General features: G+C 32.5%; 1 protein-coding gene across 1 annotated transcript in view; it reads left to right on the top strand.

Moving 5' to 3' along the window:
* The window catches only part of LOC114328774 (octopamine receptor Oamb), a 187163-nt gene that overhangs the window by 61863 nt on the left and 105188 nt on the right, over positions 1–20112 (top strand). The window contains exon 2 of the mRNA XM_050647748.1: positions 11211–11449. Coding sequence (XP_050503705.1) covers positions 11211–11449 — 239 coding nt within the window. The remainder of the gene's footprint in view (positions 1–11210; positions 11450–20112) is intronic.

Genomic DNA, 20112 nt, shown 5'->3' with positions numbered 1-20112 from the left:
GTACAAGAATTCATCTGTACTCATTAGATATCTTTTAAAAACACCCTTTAATTATCTACGCTAATATCTTTCGGTTATTTAAATGTCATCATAAACAATTCCAACCTTCTTTCGTTACATAAACATTGTTGACCTAGATCGTGAGGTGTAATTATACATACAGCCACTATAAACACTTTTCAGGGTCGACGCTGACTTTGCACTTTTAAATATATTTATACAACCAAAACATAATAAGGGAATCCTCATTACACATTCCACATTCGTCATTATATTTTATTAGATGTAAGATTGTTCACATTAAAAGATAGTGTCATCTACACTCCGCGAGACGACGTTACGTAGGTTGATACCAGCTTGTACTCATGCGAGTATAATAAAACAACTTCAACAGTGAAACGACTATTAATCATTCCACCCCTCGGATAAGGGTTAACCACCCTTACCGGGAGAAGATAGCCCTAGTAATCCTGGACTATCATATGGCGATCCTGCCAGGATTACTAGGGCTATCTTCTCCCGGTAAGGGTGGTTAACCCTTATCCGAGGGGTGGAATGATTAATAGTCGTTTCACTGTTGAAGTTGTTTTATTATACTCGCATGAGTACAAGCTGGTATCAACCTACGTAACGTCGTCTCGCGGAGTGTAGATGAATTTATTAAAGAAGGAAATAAAAAATTGAAGAATATAGAAATATACATATGTGAAGTACCAGAAACAATAAAAGATGACAAAGAAAAACACAGATTAATAGAAGAATACCATAATCACCCGATGTTCGGAGGACACGTAGGGAATAATAGACTAATAAAGAAGCTAAAGGCAAGATTCCGATGGAAAAATTTGGAAAAAGACGTAAGAAAATACGTTAAACAATGCCACAAATGTCAAATTAACAAACCGAAAAGAACACATGTCGAAGAGTTCGTGATATCGGACACATCTTCCAAACCATGGGACATAGTATACATAGATACAATAGGTCCATTCACTAGAAGTAATGAAGGTAATAGATACTGTATCACAATGTGTGAACTGACAAAATACGCGGTCAGCATACCAGTGTGCAATAAAGAAGCAGAGACAATAGCAAGAGGAATCTTTGATCATTTCATACCAACATACGGACTCATGAAGCAAATAAGAACAGACCAAGGCACAGAGTATAAGAACGAAGTAATGCAGGAATTAACAAAGCTATTAAAAATAGAGCACAACTTTTCAACGGCATACCACCCACAGTCCATTGGAAGTTGCGAAAAACTACACAGAACGTTGAACGAGTACGTAAGAGCATTCATAGACGAAGACAGAGAAAATTGGGATGTGTGTTGCAGAATGTTCACATACTGCTACAATACAACCCCTAACGCGTATCATGGATACACACCGTTCGAACTGCTATATGGCAGGAAGGTTAACCTACCGGAAGACCTTACACAGGAGATTCAACCATGTTACAATATAGATGCCTACTACAATGAGTTACGATACAAACTACAAAGCGCACACGAGAGAGCCAGAACCTTCTTATTAAAACACAAAAAAGAGCGGCAAGAAAAGAATAAGCTCAAAGCAACACCTCAAAACTTTAAAATAGGAGACCTAGTCCTGGTAAAAAGGGAAGAGAATGGTAAGTTTGATAGTCTTTATGTAGGTCCTTTCACAATAACAGAAGTAAATAACGTTAATTGTAAAATCAGAATAGAAAACAATAAAATCAAGGAAATACATAAGAATAGATTATATGCTTACAATCCGAAAACACAGTGAGTGACAAGTGTGATGAAACAATGTTGTTAAACGAACATTTTTATTTTTATTTATGTATTTACGTAGTTTTAGGAAGTTTGTATATAAAATAATTTTTTTGTATTGATTACAACACAGTATGGGTTGGTAGCACTACTTGCAAAATTTTCTGCCCGTAGTCAGAAAATTCTTAGGAGGAAAAGGTGTACAAGAATTCATCTGTACTCATTAGATATCTTTTAAAAACACCCTTTAATTATCTACGCTAATTTCTTTCGGTTATTTAAATGTCATCATAAACAATTCCAACCTTCTTTCGTTACATAAACATTGTTGACCTAGATCGTGAGGTATAATTATACATACAGCCACTATAAACACTTTTCAGGGTCGACGCTGACTTTGCACTTTTAAATATATTTATACAACCAAAACATAATAAGGGAATCCTCATTACACATTCCACATTCGTCATTCTATTTTATTAGATGTAAGATTGTTCACATTAAAAGATAGTGTCATCTACACTCCGCGAGACGACGTTACGTAGGTTGATACCAGCTTGTACTCATGCGAGTATAATAAAACAACTTCAACAGTGAAACGACTATTAATCATTCCACCCCTCGGATAAGGGTTAACCACCCTTACCGGGAGAAGATAGCCCTAGTAATCCTGGACTATCATAGGGACAAGTCTAGTCCTAATTAGTTTGACAGTTATATTGTACAAAATAAAAAAAATTCTAGACTAGACTACTATTACTAGACTAAAGTAATTTCTACAGAGTTTCAATAGTCTTCAGACACAGTACACTTAAATTTAAATTTACTACAATTGATTTGCTGTATGGTACCTTTTTAAGCTCCGAGTTTGTTTTTCGTTATAAATATGGACCCCATTCTAACCGCTTTTTTTGTTTTCGTAATATTTAATTGTAAATTTACGCCATCTTTTACTGGGTTTTCGCAGGAAAAAAGTGTGCTGAAATTTAATAAACCATCATAGTCTTAATTATTTATCGGATTTTCGCATGAATATGTCAAAATGAACAATTTTGTAATCTTCATCTCTGATAAAATTAATTATCAGTTTTTAACTTAGAAATATTTCTAATAAAATTAGTAACTTTACACAGGAAAAAGAAGATAAATGATACTACCGGATTCTCATATTATAAATATATTATAAATATGTTTATGACATAGTATTTTTATCAGTAAAGTTATATATCGGGTTGGTTTATATATATCAGTAAAGTTATATATCTAAAAATACGAGTTAACGGTTTTTACCATGTTTGGTTTTTATTAGTTATTGTGTTTAAAAATGTTAATATCAAATAATAACATTTACCAGTGGTAGGAGACCTTTTTTTACTACAGCAGAATTAAAAATACCGGATTTCATAATTTTGGAATTTATCGGGTTTTTGCTCGAACCCCTCGATATACAGTCGGAAAAATGAAAGAATACCCATGAACGATCACATCAATGACATACATATTTTGTATTTTCTGATTTTTTTTCAGAAATAACCATCGAGAGAGATAGATTATTAATAATCTGAATAATATGTGATTGATGTGATCGTTCATGGGTATTCTTTCATTTTTCCGACTGTATATGTACAGTAAGTGATAACATTGTATACAAGTGACTATAATCAAATACTATTGACTGTAATACATCAAACTCCACAGAAATCTGGAAGCACGTTGCTACTAGCGCCACTGTCGGCTTGAATTGAACTACGTTTTGACAACGTTAAATTTGACGTAAACATTCAAATTTAATTTGATAAATTTTTAAATACCGAGCTAATTTTGCTAAAACGTGGACAAACGGTAAAAAGTGGACAATTCATAAAGACTAAAAAGGGTAGTTTCCTAGGTTGGCTGTATACCATAAAGACTTGGCTGAATTCATAAAGACATGAACAACGCAAGTGAAATGTAAAATTTGAGAAAAATATGCGGAAAACAAATTTAGCCCAATAAATGACCGTTTTGGAGTGTAATTTCCAGGGGCAACTCCGAATTGTATGAAAATTTGGATTTAGGTTCTACTTACCCTCCACTTCAAAGTTGAATTTGTGCGGTTGGTTGCTTTTACTTGGGGGTGACATTTACCCCTTCTCGGGGGGTGAAAAACGCGTGTTTAAAATAAGGCAGGAAATGAATAAATTAACTTATTTTAAGCACATTTTGTTCTATAAAGTTTTTTACGTAAGTCAATACTTTTCGAGTTATTCGCGATTTAAAATGTTGATTGTTCGACAAAAAAACTACGTTTTCAGACCGTTTTTCCCAAATAACTCAAAAAGTAAATATTTTATCGAAAAAAATATTTTTAGCAAAAGTGTAGCCTATAAAAAAACGAAAAAAATGGTGTAACAGTTAAGTCTACAAATTGAGTAGAAGCAAAGTTGTAGCTCATAAAAAATACGTTCTTATTCGTCTAATTCTAAAACGAATAATTCAACGCGAAATCACCGAAGAAAGAAGCGTTTTTCGGGAAAAGCTTATTAACATTTTTAAAGTATCGCAAAAATTCTTATTATTTGTTTTTTCCAAAAGTTTACAGCATCAAAAATAAACGAGTTACACTGAAAAAAAAGTTGGCCCCTTTTTTTTGGTAAAAAAAAATCGTGAAAACCTCCCTCTATTTAGCACCCTAAATGAAATTAATCGTTTGGCTTTACCATCTATTTTAACTGTATGTGTATTGTTTATATGATCTGTAAGTTTGATTGGTTTTGAAGTGCTTATTTTTGAAAACATTTGGTTTTAGAGTAAAAAAAATTTTTCTAAAAATTTTTGAAAAATTTCATTTTTTTCAAAATAACTTAAAAAATATTAGTGGTAAGAAAAATCTTAAGGGGTAAAAAAATGTAGGTTTTGCTATTATAAATATGTTAGTTTCATTTTGTTTCTCCGTAAGACAAAAATTGGTTAAGATATGGCTGTTCAAAATTTGCATACACTCGTGATTAGTGACCCATTCAAGCTTTCTCAATTATAACCCTTTTAAAAATAAACACTTTAAACCGGTGAGACTGACAGATCATATAAAAAATAGATAGGTAAGTAAATTGTTTATAAAGCGGTAGCGGTTAATTTTATTTGGGGAGCTAAACACGGCGAGATTTTCATTATTTTTTACAAAAAAAAAAATAGGGCAAACTTTATGTTGACCGTAACACGCTTATTTTTAATGTTAAAACTTTTGTTAATAATTAAAACAAAGCTTTTTATAAACACTTTAAAAAAGTTTAAATGGGTTTTTCCCGAAAAGTGCTTAATTTTTCGGTGATCTCACCTTGAAATATTCGATTTGGAATTAGACGAATAAGAACGTATTTTTCATGAGCTACAACTTTATTTTTATTTGATTGATAGACTTTACTGATACACCATATTTTTGAGTTTTTATAAGCTACACTTTTTCTAAGGATATTTTTTTCGATAAAATATTTACTTTTTGAATTATTTGCGAAAAACCGTCTAAAAACGTAGTTTTTTTGTCGAAAAATCAACATTTTCAATGGCGAATAACTCGAAAAGTATTGACTTGCGTAAAAAACTCTATAGAACAAAAGTTGCTTAAAATTAGTCAATTTATCCATTTCCGATCTTATCTTGAACGTATCTTTTTTTACCCCCGAGAAGGGGTCACTCCCCAAGTAAAAGCAACCAACGGCACAATTTCAACTTTGAAGTGGAGGGTAAGTAGAACCTAAATCCAAATTTTCATGCAATTCGGAGTTGCCCCTGAAAATTACACGGTATCGCCGAATTTCCCGTTCATTTACTGGGCTAATTGAACAAATATAAGAAACTAAGGTATTAGACTAATGACAAAGTAGAAACCTATTACTGAGTACATTAAACAGAAGTAAATATGGTGGTTCGAACATATTAATAGAATGGATACCAGAAAAAATTACAAGGCAAATATTAAAATTAGGAAGTAGAAGGAAAAGGAGAAGGGATAGATCCAGAAGGAGATAGATAGATCAAATCGAAGAAATAGTAAAGACTACAGGAAAAGGTATTGAAGAATTAAAGACGATAGCCAAAAATAGATATACATGGAAAGTAGGTAAAGGAAGAACCGGAATCACAATCCAGCGACTGACATGGCAAAAGTATATAAGAAGAAGAAGACTAATAAGAGTGGATCGTAACGAGAATGTTCAATAGGAACAAAAGTAAATATAGACCGGGCAGTATCGTCGCCCCCGCTAGCGCAATTATTCCGATTCGATTTTTTTGCAGAAACTTACTCAAAAAGAAGTCCTTATAACATATCCACAGGGTGCCGGGCGGTGCCGTGGTCGAAAAATTTTTAAAAAATTTTTTTTTAACAAATTCACAAAAATAATTTTTTTATTTCCAAAAATTTTGTTTAGATAACTTGGGTCATTCTGAGCAAAAAAGTTATCTTGTCATTTTTCTCTAAAATTGACTGTTGTCGAGTTATACGCGATTAAAAATTTGAAAAATGCGAAAATGGCCATTTTCAAGGCTTCATAACTCGATCAAAAATGATTATTATGAAATTCAAAAAGTGACAAAATCAAGATTCAAATATCTTCTTCAGCGTTCTGAAGAGATTTTTGTCATTAAGTTATTACAAAGCTGTTATTTTTAGTTATTAACAATTAGCTCTATAGTCTAACTGTATCGTCGCCCCCGTTAGCGGAACAATTTCGATCAGATTTTTTTGCACAAACTTACTCAAAAAGGGGTCCTCATAACATATCCACAGGGTGCCTTGCGGTGCCGTGGTCTAAAAATTTTTTAAACAATTTTTTTTAAACAAATTCACAAAAAAAATTTTTGATTTCCAACAATTTTTTTAGATAACTTGAATCATTCTGAGCAAAAAGGTCTCTTGTAATTTTTCTCTAAAATTGATTGTTGTTGAGTTATATGCGATTAGAAATTTGAAAAATGCGAAAATGGCCATTTCAAGGCTGCATAACTCGATTAAAAATGATTATTATGAAATTCAAAAAGTGACAAAATCAAGATTGAAATACCTTCTTTAGCGTCCTGAAGAGATTTTTGTTATTATTTTATTACAAAGCTGTTATTTTTAGTTATTAACAATTAGCTGTATAGTCCAACTGTATCGTCGCTCCCGTTAGCGGAACTATTTCGATTAGATTTTTTTGCACAAACTTACTCAAAAATAGGTCCTTATAACATATCCACAGAGTGCCGGCCGGTGGTCGAAAAATTGTTTAATCAATTTTTTTAAACAAATTCACAAAAATAATTTTTTCATTTCCAACAATTTTTTTTAGATAATTTGGGTCATTCTGAGCAAAAAAGGTCTCTTGTAGTTTTCGTCTCAAATTGATTGTTGTCTAAATAACAATTAAAAATAACAGCTTTGTAATAAAATAATGACAAAAATCTCTTTAGGACGCTGAAGAAGGTATTTGAATCTTGATGTCACTTTTTTAATTTCATAATAATAATTTTTAATCGAGTTATGAAGCCTTGAAAATGGCCATTTTCGCATTTTTCAAATTATTAATCGCGTATAACTCGACAACAGTCAAGTTTAGAGAAAAATGACCAAAGACCTTTTTTACTCACAATGATCCAAATTATCTAAAAAAAGATTGTGGGAAATGAAAAAATTATTTTTGTGAATTTGTTTAAAAATTTTTTTTTTTTAATTTTTAGACCACGGCACCGCAAGGCACCCTGTGGATATGTTATAAAGACCTCTTTTTGAGTAAGTTTTTGCAAAAAAATCGAATCGAAATAGTTCCGCTAACAGGGGCGACGATACAGTTGGACTATCCCGCTAATTGTTAATAACTAAAAATAACAGCTTTGTAATAAAATAGTGCCAAAAATCTCTTCAGGACGTTGAAGAAGGTATTTGAATCTTGATTTTGTCACTTTTTGAATTTCATAACAATCATTTTTAATCGAGTTATGAAGCCTTGAAAATGGCAATTTTCGCATTTTTCAAATTTTTAATCGCGTATAACTCGACAACAGTCAATTTTAGAGAAGAATGACATGAGACCTTTTTTGCTCAGAATGACCTAAATTATCTAAAAAAAATTGTTGGAAATAAAAAAATTATTTTTGTGAATTTGTTTAAAAAAAATTGTTTAAAAAATTTTTCGACCACGGCACCGCCCGGCACCCTGTGGATATGTTATAAGGACCTCTTTTTGAGTAAGTTTGTGCAAAAAAATCGAATCGGAATAATTGCGCTAGCGGGGGCGACGATACTGCCCAGTCTAATAGTTATGCGAAGGTGCAAATTTACATGGGAAATGTGTAGGTATCGAAACATGTATTTTTTATTAGAACAAATTTTTACTGACTGTGTCAAAATAAAATTATTGGCCTTATTATTTCTTTAGACTCATGATACCATTTTTCCTCAATAAACACTTAAAACCAATCGTCATGTCCTTTATTAATATTTCAGAACCCCATTCACAAAACCCTTCTATCATTATTACGGTTACATATTTTATGACGTTCGACATTTCTATTCGTCCATCTAAAATCACAAAATCGTTGAATACTATTATAGTAAAGATGGACTATCGATTTTCGATTGCTTTTTTTTTTGTTATTTAAGGTAAATAGATTACCAAAAATTGGAAGGAGAAACGAAAAACCACGTGTCTTCGTATCTACCGTTTGAAGTAAACAAATTATTGGCCGCCTTAAAGAAAAAAACAAGTTGTAGATCACTTCGGCCATTTAAGTGGGACCCTTTTGAATAAATTATGTTGACAAACAACAGTTGCTAGTCGTAGATTAGGTCGGTTCAGGTTAATAATATATTTATGTTTACTTCTACCTATAGAGGAAAGTGGATGAGATAGACAAACGATGCAAATAATTGGTTTTGTTGAAAGATTAATATTCAGAAAGCTATTCTCAAGACATTCGTTGATAATACGAGTATCTAACAACTGCTTTTGATCAATTTGGTGATAAGGATATAAGAAACAAAATATGCAAAAGAATAAACGTGATCAACGTCTGTATATTTCTATATAGCCCAGTAAATGAATGGGAAATACGGCGATGCCGTATAATTTCCAGGGGCAACTCCGAAATGCATGAAAATTTGGATTTAGGTTCTACTCACCCTCCACTTCAAAGTTGAAATTGTGCCGTTGGTTGCTTTTACTTGGGGGGTGACAGTCACCCCTTCTCGGGGGTGAAAAAACATACATTCAAGATAATACCAAAGATGGATGAATTGACTCCGAAATGCATGAAAATTTGGATTTAGGTTCTACTCACCCTCCACTTCAAAGTTGAAATTGTGCCGTTGGTTGCTTTTACTTGGGGGGTGACATTCACCCCTTCTCGGGGGTGAAAAAACATACATTCAAGATAAAACCAAAGATGGATGAATTGACTGATTTTAAGCAACTTTCGTTCTATAGAGTTTTTTGTGTAAGTCAATACTTTACGAGTTATTTGCGATTGAAAATGTTTATTTTTCGACAAAAAAAAACTACGTTTTCGGACGGCTTTTCGCAAATAACTCAAAAAGTAAATATTTGATCGAAAAAAATATTCTTGGCAAAAGTGTAGCTTATAAAAAACCGAAAAAAATGTGTATCAGTAAAATCTATCAATCGAACAAAGCCAAAGTTGTAGCTCATGAAAAATACGTTCTTATGCGTCTAATTCCAAATCGAATATTTCAAGGTGAAATCACCGAAAAATTAAGCACTTTTCGGGTAAAACCCATTTAAACTTTTTTAAAGTGTTTATAAAAAGCTTTATTTTAATTGTTCATAAAAGTTTCTAGCATAAAAAATAAGCGAGTTACACTCAAAATTAAGATGGCCCTCTTTTTTTGGTAAGAAAATCATGAAAATCTCCCCGTGTTTAGTTCCTCAAATGAAATTAATCGCTACCGCTGTACAAACAATTTACTTACTTATCTACTGTTTATATGATCTGTCAGTTAGGGATGGCGGTTTTTGACAAAACACCGGTTTTCGGTTATACCGGTTTTTTTTGCTTACGGTTTAACCTGGCGGTTATAACCGGCCAAAAAAACCGGTTTTTGGAAAAACCGGTTTTCGGTTTTTTTAATCTAATAGGTTACATTTACAATACACTTTAGTTTGCGATACTTCATTCGCGATATCAATATGATCAAAATTAGTACTATCGAAAGAACATGTATTACTTTTAACACGTTTGTATATTTGTAGAATAGGTACATTTTAACTCATTTAATACTTCCTGTATGAGTGTATCGTTTTGAAAACGTAGTTTCAGACGTAACGTTTCGGTCTAGTAATTTCTGTATGAAGTTCTTGGGACTCCATTACTTCACAAGTGTTTTCCATTTGATTCTGAACAGAGTGATTTTTGTTTTCTGGTATTGCATTAAAGGAAGGAATAGAGTCTTGGTCAGTTTGAGATGTAGGTATGAACGGGTTTGGCTGTATGACCGTATTCGTACATGTTGAGGCTATATGACCAGATTGATGACAGAGATAGCAGGTGAGTCCATCAGAAAGAAAGATTCGGTAAGACGTATGAAAGATGAAAGCCCTTCTCAGCAAGATATTTTTCGACGATATGATGAGGAATAGTCGGACAGACATTAGACAACAGTAACCTATTAGCAACAGTGACTAATCTTCTCGCTTTAATAACATTGTCTCCTATTTTTAATCCTCCGTGGTCTGTTAAAAAATTGTTAACAACTTCTTTGCTGGAGAGGTAGATGCAGATTCTGCCGTTAGAAATTCGCGATGAAAAGAGCACATTTTTGGGCTGTACTAGTGATCCTATTGCTGTAACGTAGTCTTCTAATTTTAGTGTGTCTACTGCTGTTATAATAATGGCTTGTTATTTGGCAGGGAATGTAGCTGCTTTCTGTTGGGTAATTGTAGAGTAATATGGTGTTTGTTGATCGGGTAACATTGGAGGACCCCTATAGTCAGAAGTACCCGCCATCGGATACAATTGTTAAATACTTTTTATTTAAATTTTCTTATTTCGTTTCATTATATTGTAATTGGGTCGGTACGACTCTGTTAATTACAAAGTATTTAACTTGTCGAAGATAAGCCAAAAAACAAGTTTTTGTTAATCGCTTTCGAATTTACAATACTGTATGACTGGATTGAAATTCGTAATCTGTAAGATTTTGATGAAACCGTAAATATATTGATAAAAGTATTTACGGCAATCAAATCACCACTAATAAGTAAACTGCTGGTTATGTTTCTTATAATTAATTTAAAAATTTACTATAGAAAATGACGAAAAACTTGGAGACTAAATTTAGGTGTACTTAATTAACTAAGTTCAGGACCGCACCAATATGGCTTTATTTCCCCAAATAAAACTGTAAATTACAAGAAATTCATAAGTATAGCTTCATTACAGATTTGAGGACCAGAAATAACTTTAGTATTTGTTACAGGTTCCAAAGGAATCGGCAATCGCTTCGAAGAGCAAAGACTAACATTGCGGATACACAGGGGAAAAGGTTCTTCCGGAAAACGCACATATGGTTCACCTCATAGTAACGGCAGTAACAGCACCACCACCACTGGCAGCGCCAGTGCTAGTCCCAGTCCTTCCACTAGGGGGCGTCAAGAAAAAGTCAAGATTAGCGTTAGTCATCCATCGTCTGAGAATTTAGCACCGTCCTTATTGGCGGTAAGTAAATGAATGTAATTATTCTTATATTAGGCATATTTAGATTGACAAAATACAAAAAATCCCAAAATCTAAAAGGAACTGTTTGTTTCCTGAGCTTGTTGTTGTATAATATAACACTCAGTACAACATATATTTAATCCTCACTTAAACTCTACTCAATGTCAATAATCAAGTGAATAAGAACTCGAATGACATTGACCGGAGCAGTGCCTGATTAAGCAAGAGTTTATTGCATATAAAAGAAACCTCCTGTGATATAGTTTATTATTATATCTATTTTAAGTAGTATTGCAACATGTCTTGGGGTTGGTTGATACATTGCTGTTGTTTGTATTAATAGTTCGAAGACCAGATAAATAAAGTATAACATTGTCAGATGTAATAGTATTTATTATACCAAATAATTAATAAGGACTAAAGGTACTGCACCTAACCACCAACATATTTATTTATGAGAAACGTTTTCGTAGCAGGCTTGGTACTGAAGCTGTAAGAAAGAAAACCCCAAGAAAAAGCTCGTCCAGGAAAAACCAATAACTGGCGCTTGCTATTATTTGGCTGTCATCCGATCCCCTTCCCAAAATTTCTACTAGCCCCCATTCCGTGAAGAATCGAGAAAGCCTACATGCGGTTAAAATAACGTGTCCTCACTCACTTCGAGCATATTTAAGACAAATAGCAGGAACCTTTATGAAACAAAGATCTCCTTAAAACACGTTAACATTATCGACGATAAGGTGCCCAAACAAATTGAGTCTATAAACTTAGAAGAGAACTAGATACTTGATTAAGATGCTTAGAAACAATATAATCTGATCGAGTAACATGGAACTAATGCCTTTTTTCCAGCCTAAATTATTACTAAGAGCTTAAGACTAAGGGCAAACTCACTAATATCCTTTAGGTTCTATTAATTTATTGCACAAATATTAACATGTACCATCACTTGCACTATACTCTGGTTTTCACATAACTAACTTAAAGGTTTTTTTCTCTTGAGTCCTCTAGCCAGATCCGTGTTATCATGAACCTGCATGACCTCAACGTTGATGTGTTAAAATCGTTGTTCGTGACTATTGGAAACTTTCTCAATGGTCTTGTTGAAAGTATATATTTCTAGGTCCATATAGAGGTGACTATTCATATAGTACCAAGGAGTGTTGACTTTGTTTTGGAAACTGTGAATGATATATAAATTACTCTTACTAGCACAACCCCACCGCTGGATGTCATATATACATATAGGCTTAACATCTGTTTACAGAAAATTATTTTGTTGTAAATTGACAGGGTGGATTTTTTACCCAATAGCCAATTCATTTTTTTATACTTAATGTTGAGCTGTTCTCTTTTCTTTTCTTTTTTAACATAAGACTTTTAACGCAGCCTACCGTCTAATGTAATATCCAAAATGTTTTAGCAGGTTTGACTAGATACAGTTCTCAATTTTACACCATAAAAGAAGCTTTTTATTGATTTTTCGCAAGATATTATTAATGTGATTTTATTGGAGATAAATCAAAAAGTCAAATCACACTATGCAAAAAACTGGAAGGTCTTTTCTCCTTGCGTCCAAGAAGAAGTAAAAGCATTTACTAGTTTGCTTATTATTTTTGGAGCCTGGCATCCTACTACAGAGCCAATGTATATTCTACCATGTCACACAGCACATTCCAACAGATTATATGCTTCCTAAGATTCAATTAATCTTACTAAAACTACATCTTACATCCCAAAACAAAATGCAGCAGTTATTCTTTTATCGACAGAACATAACTATGACAAAATAGGAGGAGAAGAAACAGATTAAAAACAGTATACATACCATACAGCAAAACACAAAACATGTTACCATACAATAAAACAAAGGGTGTAGTGGATACAACAGGTAAATTGGCAAAAGAATTCACGAAAAGTAACCCGTGGCCGATGGCAATATCTTCTAACTAAACACTGGCATCAACGCTTATGAACCTTGCATATTGAAAAATCCAGTCTAGAAAATTAATTAAACTGTAGAAAGCAAAGTGACAAGTCATTACATTCTAACTTAAAACAATTCATGTTAACCATTTTGCCAGAATTATACGTAAGGAATGAACAACTTGTTTCCGTTATTGCCAGACAGCATTTTGATATTTTTTATGCGCTTTAAGTAAAAATAGGAAATCTTCAAATTTTTTTTTCAAAACATTCAAAAAGTATATAAGTTTACCTATAACAAATGTGATAAGTAAATTATTATTATTTAAAATGTCACAGCATCCAACTTTTTGTATTAAGAGGATAGGCGCAAAACTGATAAAGATTTTTGAAAAATTTAAACGCACAATGAAAGACTACTTTATTACCGAGGGCCGAAAGTCCCTGAAAACTTCTATAATGTTTATTTTAATGAGTTACAGTGGTGAAAAAAAAGAGAAAATTTAGTGTGATTTTTAGTTTCAAATATTTCATTCAAAAGTTGTTTATTCTAAGGAACTTTCGACCCTTAGTAATATTTCCTTCTGCGTTTAAATTTCTTAAAAACAGCTATTAGTTTTCTCAGGATTCGAAAAAAATTAATGCATTTAAATATCCTTGGACCAAAATTTTGCGCCTACCCCCTCAATGATTTTTATTGATTTTTAAATAATTTCATATTGTTTTTTTCAAATGTGTCTAACCCTTTATTAATGTTATAGATTATTAAAAATATATATTGTTTTATAATTAGAATGTATTCCTTTATGATATTCCCTAATTATAACAAAAAATATAAGCCAAAAATGTCAAGATACATCTGCACCCCACTCGATTTTAACGTAAGTTTCTTCACGATAAAATATTGAACATTCTCGCCAATGCCATCCAATGCATTTGAAACCAGCTGTACATTGATTTTAGGTGACACATTTCAGCACTGGAACATTTGGCATATATTGCTTCAGGACCTGTTATATGGATTGCCATGACTTCTTTTATTACTGTGTTTTCGATAACGACCAATAAAGAAGATATATGATTCTCTAAAATTTAACAATAAAACACTTGAGACTTTTGTTTTCAATAATTCCACAAAATTTATTATAAATTATTGTCAATCCAGCTGTTTCGGTGGAGTGCCTTTGTCAAGTGATGTGTTTTTACTATGGCTTTTACTATGCGTCTACATTTTAAAGTCTCTAACTGAATAGGTAGAAATAAAAAGAAGAAAGTTAGCATGGGCAGCATTCGGCAAACTGAACTACACTAAGCATAAAAATTAACGCACCACCTTAAAAATGGGACATTTTTGATGTCTTTTATTTCCTAAACTTGTTATCCGATTTTAGTGATTTTTTTAGTATATTATAGCCTTATTCTTCAAGAATATCGATGTAATAATATTATTGCTAAACAGATAAGTGTCATTGTATACCGGGTGTAACAATGATAGTGTGTTTTTTCCTCAAATTTTGGAACACCCTGTGGAATATTCTAGCGTATATAAAATATTGAAAATAAAACTAAACTATAGCCTTAGGTTTTCTTAACATTTTGCTTTTTGATTTATTCACTTATATTGGATAATAAAAAAAAAGTTAGGTACTTTATTAACTAGCAATGTTATTCATCAATATGTTTCTAAATAAGTGCGGCAAACTTTAAGGGGTAATTCTGCATGAAAAAATAATGACCGTTTGCTTTATAAACATATGTCCACAAATGCTTTGTTTCTGAGATACGGGATGTTAAATATTTTCTTACAAACTGACGATTTATTTATTGCTCTAAAACCGGTTGAGATATGCAAATGAAATTTGGTAGTTTTTACCCCTTAAAGTTTGTCGCACTTATTTAGAAACAGCCTGTATTGATAAATAACATTGCTAGTTGTTAAAGTACCTAACTTTTTTATTATCCAATATAAGCGAATGAATCAAAAAGCAAAATGTTAAGAAACCCTAAGGCTATAGTTGACTTTTATTTTCAATATTTTATATACGCTAGAACATTCCACAGGGTATTCCAAACGTTGAGGAAAAAACACACAACATTTTTACACCCGGTATACAATGACATTTACCTCTTCAGCAATAGTATTATTACATCGATATTCTTGAAGAATAAAGCCATAAGCTACTGAAAAAATCACTCAAATCAGACATTAGGTTTAGGAAATACGAAACATCTAAAATGTCCCATTTTTAAGGTGGTGCGTTAATTTTGATGCTTAGTGTATACACTCAGAAATCAGCAAATTCAACTACATCTTAGATCTAAAGTTTTTGACGCACGCATTATTCCGATATTAACATATGGGGCACAAACATGGACAATCACAAAAAAAATATGGACATACTCAGAGTCACTTAACACGCGATGGAAAGAGAAATGCTTGGCATATCACTTAAGGAGAGGAAAACAAACACATGGATAAAACAGAAAACCAAAGTCACCGATGTGGTACAAAAATCATTAAAATTGAAATGAGAATAAGCTGGACATGTAGCTAGGAGTGATCTAAACAAATGGCACAGAACAATTCTAACCCGGAGACCATACCAACACAAAAGACCCAGAGGCAGACCTCCTATGAGATAGACAGGTGATCTGAAACGAACTGCCGGGAAAAATTGGCTACAAGTAGAGTACAACAAAAAACAATGGAAAGGAAGACTTGAAGAGGCTTATGTTCAGATGTGGACGTGAATGGCTAGACGAAGAAGAAAAAGAAGAACTAAATAGGTTGAAAAGTGGGAAGTTGTTTTGTCTCAAGTTATTCACTCAGAATTATGTCCGTAATCTTTAATATATTTATTTCCATAGGTTCTAATAAAGATAGCCTAAGACCTTTATTTTGAATATAAAGAATTTGATACTGTGCATCAAAAGAATGATTATGATCTAGAATTCTAGAAGGTATAGTGCATACATAGAATCTGTTTTTCTATTATTGCAAGCTGTTTTGTGTCCTGCTATCCGTTTTCAAAAGTTCTGCCAGTTTGACCGATGTAAATTTATTTTATTGTTGGATAAAATGAATTTCCGTCAAGTAATGGTCGAATCCATCAATTCTCTAAAATGTTAACTGATAAACAACAACGATTGAACACCAACTTCGCGTTTTCTTCGATTTATATTCGAAATTTCCGTATTTAATATTCCAAATCGGTGCCATCACATAAAATATTCCGCGATGTACGATTTTTAGCTGCTCCTGAGGAATTGGTAATTTCTACTACTGCCTTAAGAATTTCCACGATCTAATCTGAATTTTAAAGTAACTTCACGCTGTCATAATAAAAGTTCAACTTTGGTAACGGCCTCGCGGCTTCTTCTTATTATGAAAAGATCTTTTTCCGTGATTTTCTGCTAGAAGGAGAAAGGAGAAAAATCACATCTAGCACGGCTAGTTGGACTTTAGTTGATTTTCGTGCATTCAATTTAAATTGGGAACTTTTGATCATTTGTTTTACCACTAAAAGTAGAACGTGGATAAGACTAATCCGGAAAACTTGGACTGGTTTTCAACTACCAAAAATTAACTACATTGCTCGTCAACTTAATTATTAAAAATAGCTGTCCAAACTTTAACAGTTCAAACTTTAAGAGTTTTGATTAATTTTTTGATAATTTTATATATTTAACCTTTTCACTTAAACTTGAAAATTCGTAATTTTTAAAATCTTTACTTTAATATTTACCGTAGCTCCATAAATCATAAAATTTAACACATAGAGGTCGAATTGGACTTGCTTCCGTAATTATATTGCTTTGTATGTGGTATGTGGTAGCCATATTGCCTTGTAATCACATAAAATGTGAATTTTTAATATTTGAAATATTTGTAATGTTCTCGTTGAGTGTAACAAATATGTTCTCTCGGGTAACAAAATACAATCGATGACTAGGTTCGTTTTTAAGACATTTTTATTTAGAATCAAAACATACAAAAAATAAGATTCTTCTTCTTTACGTGCCATCTCCGTGACGAAGGTTGGCAATCATCATTGCTATTCTCACTTTTGACACTACAGCCCGAAAGAATTCAGTTGAGCTGCATCCAAACCATTCTCTGAGATTTCTCAGCCAGGACATTTTTCTCGTACCTATGCTGCGCCTTCCTTGAATCTTTTCCTGTATAATTAATTTTAGAAGTTCATATCTGTCACCACGTGTTATATGACCCAAGTATTGAAGTTTTCTTATTTTGATGGAATCCAATATCTCCCTGTTGTTCTGTATTCTCCTTAGTACTTCCTCATTGATTATTCTGTCTGTCCAGGAGATTCTCAGCATTCTGCGATACGTCCACATCTCAAATGCTTCCAATCTATTGAGGCATTGTTTATTAAGAGTCCATGTCTCCACACCATACTAAAGAAGAGTACACTTATAGATAGAGTCCACTTATAGAGTACACTTATAGATAGAGTCCACTTATAGAGTACACTTATAGATAGAGTCCACTTATAGAGTACACTTATAGATAGAGTCCACTTATACATAATATTTTAGTACTCGCTTTCTAAGATTTAGGCTGAGGTCTCTACTACATAATATGTGTTTCATATTAGTGGATGCACTTCTAGCCTTTTCTATTCTAATTCGGATTTCTTTGGTATAATCGTTTGTTTCACTAGTGTTTATCCCTAAATAGTTGTAATTCTGAACTCGTTCTATTAGTCCAGAAAGCCACTGCGCATCCGCTAGGAAAAATATTCTAATTCGGATTTTTTGCACAATCTTACTCAAAAAGGACCCCTTTTAACAAATTTGCATGTTGCCAGGACCAAAAGTTGGTCAAAAATTTTTTAAACGTTTTTTTTTGTTTTTTTCCTAAAATTATTTTTTTTTGCATGGAACAAAATTTTGTTATGTTTTTTGGATCATTCCAAACAGAAAAGGTCTTTAGTGACTTTTCTCTAAAGTTGATAGTTTTTGACATATAAGCGATTAAAAATTGAAAAATTGCGAAATCGCCCATTTTTAACCCTCAAAAACTATGTGAAAATCTAACAATTTGAATGTTGCCAAGGTAGTTAGATATTCTTTAAACATCGATTGATGAAATCCCGAAGAATTTTTTGCAATACAGTATCAAAAACCCCTTTGTTTTTTAATTGTCAATCAAGCGTGCGCGACACTATTTTCCACCGTTGCATGTGTATGCAGTATGGTGCAAATGAAAGGAATAAATTCGTTATTTCGTAAACCGGCGACTTTAAGGAAAAATCCCAAAACAGGTCGATTTTTATTTTTAATTTATGATATTGTAAATATGGTATACTAGTGACGTCATCCACCTGGTCGTGATGACGTAATCGATGATTTTTTTAAATGAGAATAGGGGTCGTGTGCTAGCTCATTTGAAAGGTTCTTCAATTCTCTATTCAGTAATATAAACAGTTACATATTTGTTTATACAGGGTGTCCAAAAAATTTTTATTAAATTAAATTATTTGACAAAAAAGAAGTAGAAGGACACCCTGTATAAATAATTATGTACATGCTTATATTACTGAATAAAAAATTGAAGAACCTTTCAAATGAGCCAGCACACGACCCGTATTCTCATTTAAAAAAATCATTGATTACGTCATCACGCCCAGATGGATGACGTCACTAGTATACTATATATGCCACAATATCAAAACTTAAAAATAAAAACCGACCTGTTTTGGGATTTTTCCTTAAAGTCACCGGTTTACGAAATAACGAATTGATTCCTTTCATTTGCACCATACTGTATAACTGTATACACATGCAACGGTGGAAAATAGGGTCGCGCATGCTTGATTGTCAATTAAAAAACAAAGGGGTTTTTGATATTGTATTGCAAAAAACTCTTCGGGATTTCATCTACCTACTTTGGCAACATTCACATTTTCAGTTTTTCACATAGTTTTTGAGGGTTAAAAATGGCCGATTTCGCAATTTTTCAATTTTTAATCGCTTATATGTCAAAAACTATCAACTTTAGAGAAAAGTCACCAAAGACCTTTTCTGTTTGGAATGATCCAAAAAACCTAAAAAAAAAATTTGTTCCATGCAAAAAAAAATTTTAGGAAAAAAACAAAAAAAAATCGTTTAAAAAACTTTTGACCATTTTTTGGTCCTGGCAACATGCAAATTTGTTAAAAGGGGTCCTTTTTGAGTAATATTGTGCAAAAAATCCGAATTAGAATATTTTTCCTAGCGGATGCGAAGTGGCTTTCTGGACTATATCGTCTTATTATTTACGTGTAGATTGATGTTTCTAATATTTTTCTTTGATATAACCATGAATTTTGTTTTCTTTATGTTTAGTGACAGACCAAATTCTTCACTCAACAACATTATCTAAAATTCTTTGTAGATCTGTAATAGTTTCTGCTATTAGTATTGTGTCACCGGCGTATCTAATTTCACATATGGGTAGGCCATTTATTTTTATGCCTGCCACTTCATCTTATAATGCTTTTTTGAATATTTCTTCTGAGTATGCATTAAACAGTGATGGCGACAAGACACAGCCCTGTCTAACGCCTCTAAAGATAAGATAGTTAGCCTTAATTCCTCGTTAATTTCGTTAATAAAATATATTTATAATCTACGTATCGGACTTTCGGTTCGGGTCGATGTGACCCGAACATTATTTGGTACATGAATGAATAATACCGACGATCGCGTGGATTAGGAATTATATTTATTAA

The sequence above is a fragment of the Diabrotica virgifera genome, chromosome 3 (assembly GCF_917563875.1).
Source record: "Diabrotica virgifera virgifera chromosome 3, PGI_DIABVI_V3a".
Taxonomy (NCBI): Eukaryota; Metazoa; Arthropoda; class Insecta; order Coleoptera; family Chrysomelidae; genus Diabrotica; species Diabrotica virgifera.
The sequence above is the reverse complement of the archived record's forward strand: the minus strand, read 5'-3'. Positions and strand labels throughout refer to the sequence as shown.